The 16,831-nt window shown below is 38.8% G+C and overlaps 1 protein-coding gene across 8 annotated transcripts in view; it reads right to left on the bottom strand.

The window, feature by feature from the left end:
* The window catches only part of DLG2 (discs large MAGUK scaffold protein 2), a 1,735,130-nt gene that overhangs the window by 806,196 nt on the left and 912,103 nt on the right, over positions 1–16,831 (bottom strand). Inside the window, exon 1 of one of the 8 annotated variants that reach the window (XM_015244644.3) lies at positions 10,623–11,135. The exons of the other annotated variants lie outside the window; for them this stretch is intronic. Coding sequence (XP_015100130.1) covers positions 10,623–10,700 — 78 coding nt within the window. The 5' untranslated portion in view covers positions 10,701–11,135. Of the gene's footprint in view, positions 1–10,622; positions 11,136–16,831 lie in introns of those variants that run through there. 8 annotated transcript variants of the gene reach the window in all.

Below are 16,831 nucleotides of genomic sequence, written 5' to 3'. Positions count from 1 at the left end.
TAAAGATGGTTATTTCTAAGAAATAGACCCAAAGTGGCTCTATTCAATTCACAGCAGGAACATCCAAAGTAGCAATTAATCCAACTACTGGTGTGGAATTGTTTTCCAGACGCCATCCTGTTGGATGTTTTTTGTTTTTTGTTTTTAATGGAAGCAACACTCAGAAGTCAAAATGAAAATGGACCAGTTACTTACTGAAAATATCATCATAGGTTATTAATACCATCATCCAGTATTATGAATACAACCACCAGTAGTACTTTTGGTGAAATGAAAGAAAACTATCAGCTTCTGTTTATCTCAGATCTTAAGAGTAGTACTTGAAACGTCTTGAGATTTCATCATGGGAAATAAATATAGGGGCATCCACCTCAGTGGTATGTGGAGCCACTCAGTCTCCTGCCAGAGCAAAGGATGGATGGGTATTCGAAGATCTGAGCTCAAATCTCAAAACTTGGGCTGCCAAAAACTAACACTGGGTGAGAAACTTCCCAGACCTCATACTTCCTGGGGATTCAGTTTGCTCATCAGAATGACATGGGAAACAATGCAGCACTGCGGTTAAGAATGCAGGCTCAGATTCAGGGTGCCTAGGTTCAAATCCTGGTTCCTGAACATGCTAATTGTGGGTCTCTGGAGACATGAATTGACTTTTCTGTGCCTCAGCAGTAAAAATGTAGATATAATAGTACTCAGTCCATAGGATCGCTGTCAGGATTAGCTGGGTTAGAAAATGGAAAATCTTAGAATAGTGACTTGCCCATAGTAAGGAGTCAGTAAGTGGTTATTAATGTTACTATTATCATTTATGAAAGGAAGGTTCTTTCAGGTTACGAAGTTCAATGTAACAATGCATGGAGCCCTTCCCCTCTCTTTTTTTTTTTCCCCAAGACCTGAAATAAAGCTATAATGGTGATATGATGCAGTCACCAGCTGGGAGATGAGCATCTTAAGTCATTCCTCACATACCACTTCACTTCAAATGAGAAACAATGTGGCTTGACTCACATTCTGCAGAGAGTCACTATCTTTAAAAAGTGAATGGTGTGTTTTGAGAGAGGTGGGGTGTGGGAAAGAAGGAGGTAGGGGCACTTGTTATAAGGATGATCTAGGATTTACTTATTAAAAAGGAAATAAAAACCTAGAATTCCCTCATAGTCCGTGTACTGACAATTTCCATTTAAGATGTGCTCCGCAGTAATTATTTTCCCTCTCTAACTAGCAGCAGAGATATAATTACACATTTCCTCACTCTGTAAAACCAGGATGGGAAGGCAAGTTTATTCTGAAATTCAAGGGAGTAGTACAGTAAAAAGAATCATTAACGAAGGAGTTATCAAATGCTGTTTTGCATCCTTTCTGGAACTATGCAGAGTTAAAATGAATGGGAGGAAGGAAAGGAGAGACACAGACAGAGAGGTAGGGAGGCGGGAGACAAGGAAGGGAGAGGAGGGAAGGAAAGAAGTATGGATTAAGTGTTTTACGATGGACCAGATACTTTACCTGAAGTTTTTAACTGAATCAAAAAACTATGCAAGGATGGTTATCACCATTTTTAATATATGAAAACACTAATGATTAAAAAGATGCATTTCTTTGCTCAGGGTCACCCAACCAGTAAGATGTTGAGTCAGATTCGAACTTGAGTCTGTTGTCTTTCACTGCCATCCTGCTGTTCTTGGATGTATCAACAAGAGGATTCAAAAATGTATGTAGGAAAGGGGTCAATAAAGATGACAAAGATTCTATCCAAGATGCTTAGAAAACAGTAAAAGGAAAATAAGTCCTAGACCAAAATGGTGTTCAGAGAAGGAGAAATAAAAATATCTTTCTTATTCTCGTCTACCTTCCCAAGTACCACTCCCTGCAACTCCCCATCTCCAACACGCTTTTCCTCTCCCACAGCACAAGTCAGTTTCTACTGTTCCTGTGGTAACAAATCACCAAAATTTCTCATGTCAAATGACACAGTTCGACATTGCTATGGGCATGAATCCCATGGACGCTGACGTCCTACCTTGGACAGTGCTCATTTCATCATATCTTGCTGTAAACTCTGCTGAAAAGTCAGAAGCCCTCTTCATGGGAGAAAATTGCTCCCAAAGTCAGCACTGAGGAACTGTGGAGTAGATGGTATGGAAAGCAAACCAATTCTGTTTATAAATCAGAGTAACCTATAGCAACAAATAAGTGTGGAAGGGAAGAATAGTATTTGATAAAATATGAAAATAAAATAAAACTTATCAAATTTGCCTGCTGAACAGTTAGCATTCACTTCCCTTGCTTTCTTGGTTAGATCACAGAACATGAAGACAAGCACACTGACCTTCCAAGAGCAGTTCATTCCTTCCCTTTACCTTCTACATCTTCCCCTTTTACTTAGTATATTACTAATTTTAATAACCCTTCCTGGCAGATGTTGACACTGCACAGGCTGTGTGTTTAACAGAGCTTACATGCTTTGGGTTGAAAAAGAGCACTCAACTGATTACACATTTCTCCCTAGCAATGATACTTTGACCCTGGGCACGAGAAAATCACTCCTCATTGAACATCACCGTGTAAGGCCATGGTGGCATCATGGTATATTAGCCTGCTCAGGCTGCCGTAACAAAATACTAGAGACTGGCTGGCTTAAACAATAGACATATTTCCTTACAATTCTGGAGAATCGGAAGTCTAAGATCAAGGTTCTGGCAGGGTTTGATTCTGGTAAGAGATCTCTTTCTGGCTTGCAGATGACCACCTTTTTTTGTGGTGTCTTCCCACGGCAGAGAGAGAGACAGACAGAGAGACAGAGATAAAACAGATCTATTTTCTCTCCTTATAAACCACTAATCCTATCAGATTAAGACCTCACTATTATAATCTCATTTAACCTTAATTACCTCCTAAAAGCCTTATCTCCACATCTCCACATACAATCACATTGGAGGTTAGGACTTTAAAATATGAATGTGGGAAGCACAATTCAGTCCATACGAAATGAGGTGACGATTCTCTACATAAGTAGAATTTTCAGATGAATAAAGTACAAGAAATAAACATTTCACGCTCAAACATAAGCCTGTAATCTTTTGGCACACGGAACAAAGCAGCTGGAAAATTTTAGTTTGACATATCGTTGCTGGTGGTTGAAGAGGACTCTGGTATTGTGCTGGCTACTGTGTGTTTCACTTCAATGTTAGTGGCAATGGAGAGTGGGCAAGAAAGGGATGGAAGCCTCCAGCCCCAGTGCTATAATAAAGTGCCTCAGATTCCTTTTTCTTCAAAGAAACAAGGCAGTAAAAAGAAAAGCTCCCAAGAGTCTCTTACTTTGCTTCCATCTGGAAATTCGGTAGATTCTCCATTATATCCTTCTTACTAATGGTTAAAGACATTCCAGGCCTTGTGTATATATTCATTTGATATAAACTGTATTAGTTTGCTTATGCTGGGCACTGTGCTAGGTGCTAGGAGCACGACAAATGAGATCAAATCCTTCCCTGTAAGGACTCAGCAGTCTTACAGCAAATCAGGATCAGAATTCAAAGAATGTTAAGAGTTGAAAGGAATCTGGTTGCAGATAAAGAACTCAGGCCCAGAGAGATTAAGAGACTAGCCAAGGTGGCACAGATGGTTGGGACAGAGCCAGTTAACATACAGGCCTACTGACCTCTAATTCAGTCTTGTTCCTGTGCAGCTCAGAGTCATTCATCCAAGTCAATCATTCAATCAGGGTTTATTTATTTAGGGCTTACTATGTACTGGGTATCCTGACTGAATGGGACAGAATTTATGTTGACTTAATAATTTAATTAACAATTTAATAATTTGGGGAAATAAGACTACCTATAATGAAATTATTAGTGAACACTACAAGGCATTATTTCAAGTGAGATGGTTTCTCTAGTAACCCCATAAACATAAAACATATGCAAATAAGATATGTGAATTATCTGACTATTAAATTTCTCTCTACAATGATCATCATGGTTGATCTATATTATTAGATGGGAGAATTCTCCTTACCTCTTCATCACTCAATGTAATAAATACCACTAAATGATACCAGGTAGAGAAAGACCATTCTAAAGGTATATTGAAGAAAAAACAAAAAACAAAACCATTTTCAACTAAAATTCTGTAAACTGGACTGAAGGTAGACTATCTGGATATCTGGTTCTTGGAGGACCCCCAACAAGAATGCAGGTCTTATATCTAGCCCCAGAGTCACTCAACAGAGGTGAAGCACATGGAGATGAGAAGATGGCTGTTGTGTTGGTCTATCCCTTCTTCCCATCACTGGCTCATCCAATCTAAGAAAGGTTTAAAAAGCACAGGATCTGAGTGGTTAGGATGATGGGCTCTGGAATCAGCCAGACCTGGCCCTGAATGCTGGCTCCACTACTTAACGATCTTGGACAAATTCCATAACATCTTATAGCTCAGTTTCTTCATCCGTAAAATGGAAGCTAATAATAGGATTATCTTAGAAGGTTGTAGTGAGGACTAAATAAGATGACACATGCAAAGTGCATGTCAGTGTTTGAGTAAGCTGCTCGATAAATGGACATTCCTTATTAACAACAATTTTACAGTGGTCTGTGACCTGTTATCTCCTTGTCCAGCCCACTCTCCCCCTCCTTCATTTCAGCCATTTCTCCGATCCTGTCCTTTCCCTCTCTCGCCCTCCCTGTCCTGCTAACAGCTGTGCCTTGTGCTCTTCCAGGGTGGGCAGCAGTGCTGGACCTCAGAACAGGTGCTACTGTCCATTTTGCTGCCTGCTTCACCTGCTAGGTGACAGGGGAGAACTCCAGGGCTGCATTTAGCATGGACAAACACCTGTCCTCTCTGTCACCACAGCTAGACAGACACTGGCGCTGAGTCATGCTGCTGCTCACGACCGATGAGCTCTCAAAGACTTAGAAGGCTCCGAGAAAGGACCTGAGAGGACAATCTGTCCATCCCTCTCTCTGGATCAGGCTACTCTTCAAGCTGCCATGAGGCAAAAATAGACACAGGAAGATTCTATCATTCGCCAAGGATTGGAGACTCTTCAACATCAGGACATTTCTTCTTATGCCGAAGCTAAATTTCTGATTTTGCACTTAAATTCACTTTTTATATTTACCTTTCATAGGGGAAATAAGCTTGATATCTAGGTCACTATAAACATACATCACCCTTACAGTGTAATGTACAGCACTCTATATGTTCGTGCATATGCACAGAAAGTATTGTTTACTGGTTAAGAGCTTGAGCTCCAGAGTAAGCCACCCAATCTAATCCCAGCCACCTACTGGTGATGTGTTTTTGCTCTAAAAATTAGTAATAGTAATGATCTCACTAGATCCTCATATTAGCGCAGTTCCTAGTCCATAGAAAGAATTCAACAAAAGTTAGCTATCATTATTGTTGTTGTTTAGACATATAAATACATGCTGAGAGGCCAGAGGCTTCTTAAGGTTTCTCTTTTGCAACCTAAGTGGCTCCAGTTTGATTACAGCTTTTAATCAATCTCTTCTATAACCTTCATTTTCATTTGCCCTCTATTTATTTCTCTTCCTTGTTGAAGATCAGCACAGAACAAAATGGATGATATATTTTAGGATTATCTATTTCCCCATGCAAACTATTATGATTTGAAAGAAACAAAAGTGACTTGATAGCAAATGTAACCTTTAAAATATTTATATTAACTCATTTAATCCTCAAAAATAAACCCATTCATTATTCATTTTCAACTGTGTCATACTTCATTAATTTTAAAAAAAATTTTTTCACATTTTAACATCTTTGAAATACAGATGCATCTTGCAATTGATGATATGTTATAGTTCCATTGATAATTTTTTTTTTCTTGGCAATACATGAAATAATGGTGCATCTTACAGTTGATGACAACCTGGAGTCAATGGAATAGAGTATGAAAGACAACCATATTCTAGGCAGTCTTTTAGGCCCTCAAAATATGATGAAAAAGATTGAATAGTCCTTCATGTCAGAGAATCCACATTTTAATGAGAAATACAGAGAAATAAAGATGATGGAAGACCATCCTAGGCTTGTAGGGGCCAGGAAAGGTTTCCTAGCGATGATAATGTCCACCTAAGTCTAGGGTATAATTATTTAGGGTTACAACTAGGCTGTAGTTTACTAGTCAGCCAAACAGGATAAGAAAAATCCTAGAAGCTAGGAAAAGCATAGGACATTCAGGAATTCAAAAATAGTTCAGAATGCTGGATTTAGAGTGCCTATGGAAGAGGGGCAAGGTGTGATGGCAGACAGAAAAGCAGAGGCCATATCATGATGAGCTTTGTAGACATGTTACAATGTTAAAGGGTTTGGAGTGTCTCCTTAGGACACTGGGGTTCTACTGGAGCATAAATGTTACTTCTATTTGACAAAGAGAAAACTGAGGCCTAGAGAAGCCAAATGACTGGCTGGCTTCAGGCTAAATAGCAAAGAATAGGACTAATTTATTTCCCTCCCTCCAAGTCCTCGCCCAATGCTCTATATGTTATATGAGGCTCACCCAGGACAGTATTCTCTCTTTTTGGCCATATTGCCAGAAAATGCATTACTATATTGCCCTTTTGATTTTGGCTTATGTTGAACTAATGTCTTTGGTTTAGATGAGGAGGAGGGTAGAACCAAGTGTGTTGGTTCTTAAAGAATTCTCCAAGGTGAATGTTGCCTAATGTCAGAACACCGAGCTCAGTTACATCACTCATAGGATATATATCACTGCCAAGCTCATCCACAGTTGTGTCTATCAGATGATGGATGTTGATGCCAGTCTTTTCTAAATGCATCATGCATCTACTTTTCATGGTGTATGCTTAAAAGAAAAATATAAAAATTAAAACAAAAACCAGTGACAGAGCAGTGCTGATGCACCAGCGAAGGTTCACAAGTTCGAGTGTTTTATACTCTTGCATCTTATTGCTACCAGAAACTGCAGTTCAGTTTCTCTTAAACCTGCCCTTTTAAAATAAGTCTAGAAATTGACTAAATTAAGCAATTTAAGTTGAAATGCGGCAAACAGGCACAAAAGTAAGACACTTAACTTCTGCATTAATTACAAAGGGTCAAAATAAAAAATAATTATTTAAATGGAGGTATTCTGTTGCAGCCAGGCAGTGTTGATTTCTTATCATCAGATTTAAAATAATTTCATTCACAGAATTTGCTGGTACGCACGAACTCTTTTTAATGAAATGTATTTATTTTAAGAATAGTAAGGAGCCTTTCATTTTTCTTTTCTAGAACAATGATAATGTGAATCAGCCAACATCTTTGACTTACTCTAAAAAGAAAATGTACCTACAAGTGCCAGCATTTAGGTCTTTTTTGGATAAAAGACATCTTTGGTTTCTATAAGAGAAGAAATGAATACAAGTGCCATTGTTTAGGTTATAATGATATGGCAATTACTAGCTATCTAAAAGGAATAATAGGTGCCAAGATGATAGCTCAATATACTTATCTAACTGAAGAGGACAAAGACTGTGAAGTCTTTAATAACAGGGCAGACAACTGTCTATTTAAGATAACTTAGGTATAGTCTTATCTGAAATAAGGGGGTTGAGTTACACGATCAGTAACTTTGATTCTGTAAACCTCATGACTTACTAAGACAGGATAGATGGATGGAAGAGAGTGCTACAGACTCAGTTTTGGAATAGCATGGATAAAGTCAGTTTCAGATTCTAGCACCGACACTAGTAACTCTGTGACCTTGGGCTAGCTACTCCTTTCTCTAGGTCTCAAGAAAAACAATTTCTACCTTTTAGGATTAAGTGAAACTGCACAAAGCAGTCTATGCTCAATGTGTGCAAACAGACACTATCATTAATATTACTACTGTTGTGATTCTTAACACTATTATTACTATTATTATTTTTATTACATTCCATGCTGCTATTTAATTCTGTGGGCATGAGATGAGGTAAAACAGTAGACCAGGCAGCCATGAATAGGGCATACTGCATGTTTAGGGATGGCATTTAGACTTGCACATTCCCAATTAGCTTTTCAATTAACCCCAGCCTGGAGGAATATACTTCTCCAACCATGCCTGAATGCTAAAATAGGGCTGGTAGGCTCTGATGGGTGCAGGTTGTTTTATTAGAGTAGGAGAAAATAAACTATGTTACTTATTGCAAAGAGAAGCCCAAATTTATAGAAGGTACTGAAACAAAATCACAGTCACTGCTTCTGATACAGATTTATACCCCAAATGCTAAAGCCTGCTCTGAATCTATCCATACATCTTTCACATTTAAGTATACTGGTCATTTGCTCAATAAAATTCAACAGTTTTCTTTCTTTATGCATTATCCTCCCCTTTATAAGAAAGCATGACAACCTAAAGTCAGCAGCACCTTATATCCCCCTATTTGCAATTATATGATCTCTGATGTTACAGTACTACCTTGTATGAATTTATCCAGCTTGCAGTATCATTTGCTAACTGCTTTCTCAGCTGAAGTCTATTACTGAACTCATTAGACAAAATATTAATTCACATAGTTGGTTTTAAATAAGCCATATGGTAAAATGAGGTACACAGAATAAATAAACTATTTCCATTCACCAAGCACCGACTGAAGGCCTTGTTGTCCATTGTTCAAGGCAGCACACCTTTTAATTTATTCCAGGAACCCTAGGAATACAAATTCCATGAAAAAAAACCTGAGATGCTATTTTCATGTTAGTTATCATGACTTAGTGCTCAAAATTAACTCCTCCTAGTTCCCCTGGCTAACACAAGGGCATCTGAGTTAATAATTTTTCCTTTGGTTTTTAATCACTCAGAGAGAAAAACTTCAGTTCTCTAATGTTGATTTCCTTACTCTCTGAGTAAGACAGAGTTAAAAACCCTTAACCCCACATTTGGTTTCTTCTGGCTAGTTCTAAGCAATAGCCATCACAGAAATGAAACAGATACCGAAGGCGCCTTATTAGTGTCTTCCCACACTCAAGAAGCAGAAGTCCATGTTAGTTCCTTAAATTAACATCCTTTTAGGTCCCATACATTGAATTTCATGGAGCTAGTGTTCTCAACATTCAGGCCCAAGTTTGAATTAAGTGTCCCTGGGAGATTCAACTTTTCTCTGCATACTAATTTAGCAAAAAAACATTATCTCCCAGTGGTTTTCAGAGCCATTTGTGGTCCTGACAGTCCTCTCATCCATACAACCTATAGATTTAATAGGAAGAAACCACTTTTTCAAAACATTTGCTCCAATTGAAGACCTACTTTCAAGTCTCATTGCATAAAGCAGAACATAACAAAACAAAGTAAAACCCTCAAAACCCAACTGTTCAATGTATCTGGTGCTGGTATATGATAATTCGGTTTGTAATCTTTTTACCTGTGATATATGGAAAAGGAAAGGAATTAATTCTATCTGCACCCCCCCTTGCCTCCCCCTACCACTCCCTCAACCAAAAGTGCCATGAAATAGCAAGTCTGTCAACATTCTGAAACTCCCAGATCTGGATATTCTAAAAGACTACAACCCTCAAGTCAGAACTCCTATGATGTTTTTCTTCTTTTCACACTACAATCATATCTTGGTTTATCACTGGATTCTTGTTCATTTTTATCAACATTTCCACTCTGAAAGAACAAATAGCAAGTTAAAGTGAAGGAACCTTTGCAGGTGAGAGAAAGGACGGTGTGACAGGCCAGGAAAGCCACCTCTGAGTCAATCTCATGAGTAGGTTTAAGGCAGAAAGGATACTGGGCCAAAGATCACAACCTCAAAGTAATATGGAAAATCTGTTTCACAAAATGTTATCTTTGCAAGTTCCCCCAAAACCTAACAAATAGGATACCGATTTCCTAAATATGACAGTTTGGCCAGTGCCTCTGAAAGCATAGGACAAATTAGAGACGCAAGCTTGTAATCCATCTCAGGACTTCCAGGCCATTTTAATTTCTTAGAGAAAGATAACTAATGAGGTAAATCTACACAGAGGTTCTCTGGAAACAACCAGTCATGCTGAATAAAAGAAATACAAAGCCATTGTCTAAATGGCCATGACTATACGATTATAAATAGAACTCTTGCTCAATGCAAACACTTTTGAAATGATTGCTTTGTTGATTTGAAAAGATATCAAGCACCCCGTGGCGTCTGGTCAGTGTTACTCAGAGTCCCAGATATGTGCTCCTAGGACACACATTAGGACACAAGTCCTGGGGAAGGGCTCAGGGATTTATAATGCCCTCTTCAGAACCAAAGATTGTAATAATAATTATCCAGTGTAGCAACAAGTTTACTAGAGAGCTCCCTGAAGAAACGGTTTCAGCTGCTTAATTGTGTTCACCCCATGCCATTTAAAGGAATAGTAAGCCTCTGTTGAGACACTATCAATTGATGGTTTCACCAAATATTTTGCAAAGCTAGTGATTCTGCTTGACCCCCTCAAACCCCCACCTCCATGCCTCTCCCCCAAGTAGCTGGGCTCCACCAGTTCCCCTCCTGTAAGTTAAATGGACTAAATTCCCAGTGAGAGGCAGGTTCTCACCCCAAGCTAAAAAAGCCTGCGTCTGCACTCAGACCAGCGGTCCAGAGCAGGCAGCTGGCAAATGGAAAAGGTAATCTTCATCCCCACTCATTCCATACCTTTTCTGATTTCGCCTTCCTGGCGTTGTGCACGAACCTGCGACCCAGCTTCTTGGCGTACCAGATCGAGGCAAACATAGCGATGCCAATGGCAGGAATTCGCAGTGAAGCTGCTGCACAGTCAACTTCCCACCTCGGCTGAGAGACAAACGGAATCAGGCTGGAGCTGTCACTTGCAGGCTGTTGCTTTCTCAGTTCCTCTCATGCCGGTTAGCGGAGGGAGAGGGCGGGAGGAGGGAGAGGGCTGGGGGGGGAAAGGCAGTCCTGTTTGGCCAGTCCGCAGGTATATTTACATCCTGCCAGCAGGAGGTCCGGGTGAGGCGGGCGGGAGCTGCCTTCCTAGCCAGCTCACACACATCCAGGCGGCGAAGTATCCGTCTGCAGTTTTAAGGCGCCGTCACCACCAAACTCCATGTGTGTCGGGAGGAAAAGAAGCCGCAGTCAACCCGTCCGGGAGGCGGCTCACCTCCGGCTGGCTCACAGCTCCGGCTCTGGCAGTTGCCCTCCTCGCTTGGCTTCCCTCTGCCTTTATAGTACGTGCTGGAGGCAACAGCCGCGTAAAGGCATTAACACACAGCCTCACAGGTAAATCAGCCAATACAGGAGCTGCTGGGCACGGGGAAGTGGGTGGGCCACCACGGACTTGGCCCCATGGCTACAAACAGGTGTGCCCCGAGCCTGAATCCTGCTCTGATCCTCCGAGAATATCAGGCTGTTAGGGTGGCTGGAGACAAAAGTGTCCTTCCTTTGCCCCCTCCTCAACTCCGTGTGTTCCAAGGAAAGTCCTATCTGCTCATCAGCCACCTTATCCGCAGCTCGCAAGATAACACCTTATTTCTTTGGAGGCTAGCCCCAGACAGAGGGCAAACCGAAGAGGATGAAGTGTATTTCCCAAAGCCAGAGTGAAGGGCTTTAGTTTCTACACTCATTGGTTCCACCTGTAAAGCAACGTGGGCTTCTTTCACAAGCACAGATTTACTGCCTGGAAACTGGGGAATGGAGAGGGGCTTAAATCTACCTTTAAACTAAATAGAACAATTTACTCCCTTAAAAAAAAAAACCAAAACAGAGTTTTCCTGCAGTGATATCCAATGTTAAATGGAGGACTGTAATATCACTTTGAGAAGGTAGAGTTATGGCAACCCTTAGACTGTGCTCTTTTGAAGAATTTTCATGTTTGATTCTACCACTATGTGCTTCCAACTTCAATTGTTACTAGAGCTTAGACTATTATGTAAAGCATTTTAAAGGTAGTCAATTTTAAGAGACAAGTGTTTCCTCTGATAAGAGATAATGTCTAAGGCTTTGCCCATCCTACGAGAGGACAAAAAATAAATCGCTCATCTCAGCAAAGAAAACCTTCCTTCCACTAATAAACAAATGAGACTCAATCTAGCAAATGGTTTCCAGCTGATCTGATAGAAGTGCCCTAGGAATGCCGATTGACCAAAGCACGTTAACCTACTTAAAGATAATTGGAAAAGAACTCCCTTCTCTCACTATAAGACACTTGAGCTTTACCCCCAAAGGGGGTTGGGTCTTCAATCAACAGAATGCTGTTTTATAAAGTATACTGGATACCCTCATAAGCAGTTGGAAGTAGCATAAGGCAGTGTGGGATCAGGACTGTCAGCAGCCTTAAGTGGGTAGGCCCTGGAGCCAAGGTCAAAGTTCACAATAGCTTGCACCTGGTAAGAGGTAAATGTACACATGCGCTAGTAGCATGAATACGCATTATGAACAACACGCATGCGCCAGTACTGTGAGTCAGCATTATGAATATTACGCATGCGCCACTAGCATTATAAAAGGACAAGCGCGTACACCTGAGCGCCGCTGCCCGCCACCCGCGCCACCCGCTTGTTCTGCAGTAAAGTGCTGTTTTGCTCCATGTTGGCTCCTTGAGCCTTCTTCCAGTTGGGGCAGCTCACCTTCTCGAATCCCTCTCCAGCCCCTCTTGGCTGACAAAGACCCATGTCCATGTTACTCACTAAAGAAACTATGGTGCCTAGAACAGTGTTTAGCACAATACATTCAGTGTATGTTTGTTGAATGAATAATCTCGGTTCCAACCCTGGCTTTGTTTCTAAATTCTTTCCTGGTTTTCTCTGGGCTTGATTTGCTTCACCTGTAAATTAAGAGACTTGGGCAGGCAATTTTTAAGGCCCTTCCTGCCCTATAAGTCTATGATTCTCATTCCAAGTCTACAGGTCTTCATGTGGTTATTAAACAGAAATGTCTAGTGCTCACCAGGGGCACAGGCTCTGGTAAGATGACTCAGTGTTTTGAAAAGCCAACAGTGGCACCCTTGGGGCAGCCCAGATTCTTCAAACTTCTTCAATGTGCCTAACTGCCACTTAGGGTTTGGTTTTGCCATTAGCTGTTACTTTGGCTCTGTGTTCTCACTTCCTACGAACTCTACTTCCCTTTAATCTCCTTTTGACACTCTCAGACAACCCCTGTACAAAATTCTCCACATCACACCTTGTACTCTTTGGGGAAAAAAAGGGACCACAGAAATCCAACAAATAAATAAATGATAACTCCTGCTTAGCTTTCAAAGAGCTACTCAGCAGGACCACAGCTTACCCTAATATTGCTATGATGTTAAAGGTACTCATTATTCCTGCATATGAGTTTGTCTAATCCATGTTATAGATGAAAGACTATTTAGTAAATAGAACAAAGTAGATAAAAAGGGGAGGGGGAGCAATCGTTCTTAATAAGTAGAAATTTCTGATTTTAATATTTTAAGATGGAATCTGACAATAAAGAGGTGAGAAAAAATGTCAAGCTTTCAAATCACTGATATCATAAGGGAAATCAAAGAATGTTAATTTACTCTGATGGGACTGCCAGAGCATAAAATAATTTTTGCACTTTTCCTAAGTTGAGATTTCCTAAGTCACTAAAACTGGGGCCTGGAGAGACCTTTAGTGCTTGATCATTTTCTGGGTTGGTTTTGCTTTTATATTGAAACTTTAATGAACTTCTTCACACACCAAAGGCTTTATAAACTTTTACAGGGTGGCATTCTTAAGAAAAAAACGGGGCCTACCAGCTAAGATTTAAATTTAAGAATAATAATAATAACTATTTTTTCCTTAAATAGGCATTTGGAGATAGGGCAGCTTGGAGTAGGTCATTTGTAGTCAGGACCCGTGCTCATGTTATGCAAATGCTTAGCAAAATGTAGGTATTCAAAAAATATTTTTTGAGCAAAGTAAGAGAATCCACAAACTTGGAAAGTCTAGAAGAGTCAATCTAAGTGTATCCACAAATTTTCAGTTGTAAAAGTTTTTTTAAAGATGAGTGTCATGTCAATGGAACTGAGACACTGCCACAATTACACAACCACCTTCACTGGGCTCCCTCTGGACAGGTGCGCCTGCTACATGGAAGGTAGCAGCTGCCTACAGTAAATCCTTGCAGTCTCTAACCATTGCTCTGCTGATTGAGATAAATAACTTTTGCAGCTTTGCCATGTGTGGAAAACAAGTTTTTCAGACATTTTCCATCTGTATATCATCAGTACCTGTACAGACCTTTTCCTTTATAATTTCATTTTTTAATACCTCTCATATGACAGAAGCCTACCAGTGCAGCTGAGGTTGAGATGCAACATTAATCCTTTTAAGCAGCTTTTGGTTCATGCCTCAACACACACACTGTGTGAGCCTCCTCTGAATTCTCAAGGTAAATGCAATATTTAGATCAAACCATTAAGAATTATACAACTACAGTTCCTGCTTAGCACACAAATGATTTTCTTTTTTTAAAAAAATCATATAAATATATCATAGATGATTATAAAAACAGAGTAAACTTGAAGCCCTAGAAACTAATATCTGGTAGCTTGAAAAGTTACCTAGGTTAGGCATATAATATATATCAAAGAAAATACATGTTTGAAACAAAAAGTTACTGTATAAAACCAATAAAGATTTAAGTATTTGTCTGATTTGTCTGTATATCTGATACACATACAGGATAGCCCTTAATATCTGATATTAGTCCATTGTCAAACAGCAGGTGTCGCGTATACACTTCATAGAATTTATGACTAAAAGAACATAAATATAACATTAACTTCAATTCACGGTATGCCAAAATGTTTATGTTAGTTATCTCTGTAGAGAGTAGTGAAATCAGCTATACTTTGCTCTATATAGTTGTGTAATATTTGAGTCTTCTAAAATGAGAACATATTTCTGCTATTACTTACATGATTAAAAAGGTGAGCCATACTTTTCTACAAAATGTGTTGATTATCATTATTACTGTCAAGCACTGGGGACCCTAAAATGAATGAGATACCATACCTCCTCTCAAGGAGTTATATATCGTTGGGGACATGGATGTATAAAGCAGTAAGTTTCAGTGCAGAATGGCATGTGTGAAAAATAATGCAGGAGCTCAGGAAGGAAATTCCTGCTCTGTGGTTTCTATATGAGCCTGATAATAAATGTCAACTGGAAAAGTGCGATAATTAGGGTCAATGTACATGAAAAGGCAAAAGGCAGAGCTAACTCTCTCTGCGTTTTATCTATATGGACAATAGAAGAAATAGTCACCGTAGTTGAATGTATAGATAAAAACCAACAACCCAGTTGTAGATAGTTATATTTCTGCCCCAAAAAGTCAACCAGTTATGGATAAGTGTCAAAAAATGTTTGAGTCACTACAAATAATAAGCCCATTGACTCTAATTATAATGGGTAAGCCTACTTCTTTTTTTTTTTTTCTGCTCTCAAAATCAATTCTTTAGTGCTTTTGAATATCGCACACATCCTTTCTCTTAAGTGTTTAATCATGATATATTTAGGCCCCCAGAGATAGAAGAAAGTAATATGACACCCATATACATACCATTTAGATTTGATAAATGTGAACATTTTGATATATTTGATTCAGATTAATTTTTAAAAAATAAATTCTTCATAATATAATCAAAATCTCCCACCCCAGCTTCATTCCACCTCAAAATCCATCTCAAAATAATATTCAAATACCATTCTTGTGCTTCTGTCTTTACATACAATTTTACCTAAAGTAGGTAACTGCAAAATGTAATTGCTAGATCATAGGATGTGTCCATTCTGAACTGTATTAAATTTCTTCCTAACTTACATTATTAGTACTTTGTATGAGTTCTATATTCTAGATGACATGTTATAATCAGACTTATTAAAGCTTTCCAAACATTATTCATGTTAGTTCCTTATAGTTCTGATGTGCATTTTCTTGACTACTGGTGAGCATTAGCATCTCTTCTTATATTTATTGTCTGAACTTTCATTCATAGCTTTTGCTCATTTTTAAATTAGGTTCTATCTTTCTTACTATTTGTAGAAGTATTTTATGTATTCTGGACACTAATTCTTTGTTTAGTACATGTGCTGAAAAAATCTGCCCCCAGTCTCTGACTTGTTTATTAACTTCATTTATGTTTTACCAGACACAGTTCTCATTTATCAACGTTTTCCTTTATGTGTGTACATTTTTGTGTCTTAAGAAAAATTTCCCTATTTCAAGTTCAGAAATATATCACCTTATATTTTCTTCTAAACAATTTACATTTTTTCCTTTCACAGACAAATCTTCAATTTTTAATGGTGTGAGATAGGAATCTTTCTTTCTATATGTATGGCCAGTTGTCTCTTTTCTTTCTTTCCTTCCTTCCTTCCTTCCCTTCCTTTCTTTGTATAAGAATGTTTTCCGTTACCTCACTGACTTGTAACACCCCTAAGACATATATTCTCAAAGGGCTAATCATCCTTTTCATTTGATCTAACTTTTCAAATTAATTTTTATAAAGTTATACAATTGATGATTTTAATACTACACCCAATATTCCAAGTTATTACTTCATAGTATTTTAGTTCTGTCTTGTAGTCATTCTATTCCTGACCAAATCTGTCATTATTAGTATCTCCATTTGTTATTTTACAATTAAGAGTTACTCAAAGTAACTCCCACATGTATCAGTTTATTTTCTCATCATTATTTTTAGCATCCTAATCCTCCCAATATTCCTTCTTACTGATGTATATATTTTAATAGGTCTTTCTGCAAAAATCTGTGATGCTTAAACATGCTCAATCTTTTTATATTTTTCCTGAACTGACTCCATTCACCTTAGACTCTGAAGGATAGCATATAGGTAAATGAAGATTTCTAGATTGACAATGATTTTTCCCACAGCACTT

This window comes from Vicugna pacos, chromosome 10, assembly GCF_048564905.1.
Source record: "Vicugna pacos chromosome 10, VicPac4, whole genome shotgun sequence".
NCBI lineage: Eukaryota > Metazoa > Chordata > Mammalia > Artiodactyla > Camelidae > Vicugna > Vicugna pacos.
The sequence above is the reverse complement of the archived record's forward strand: the minus strand, read 5'-3'. Positions and strand labels throughout refer to the sequence as shown.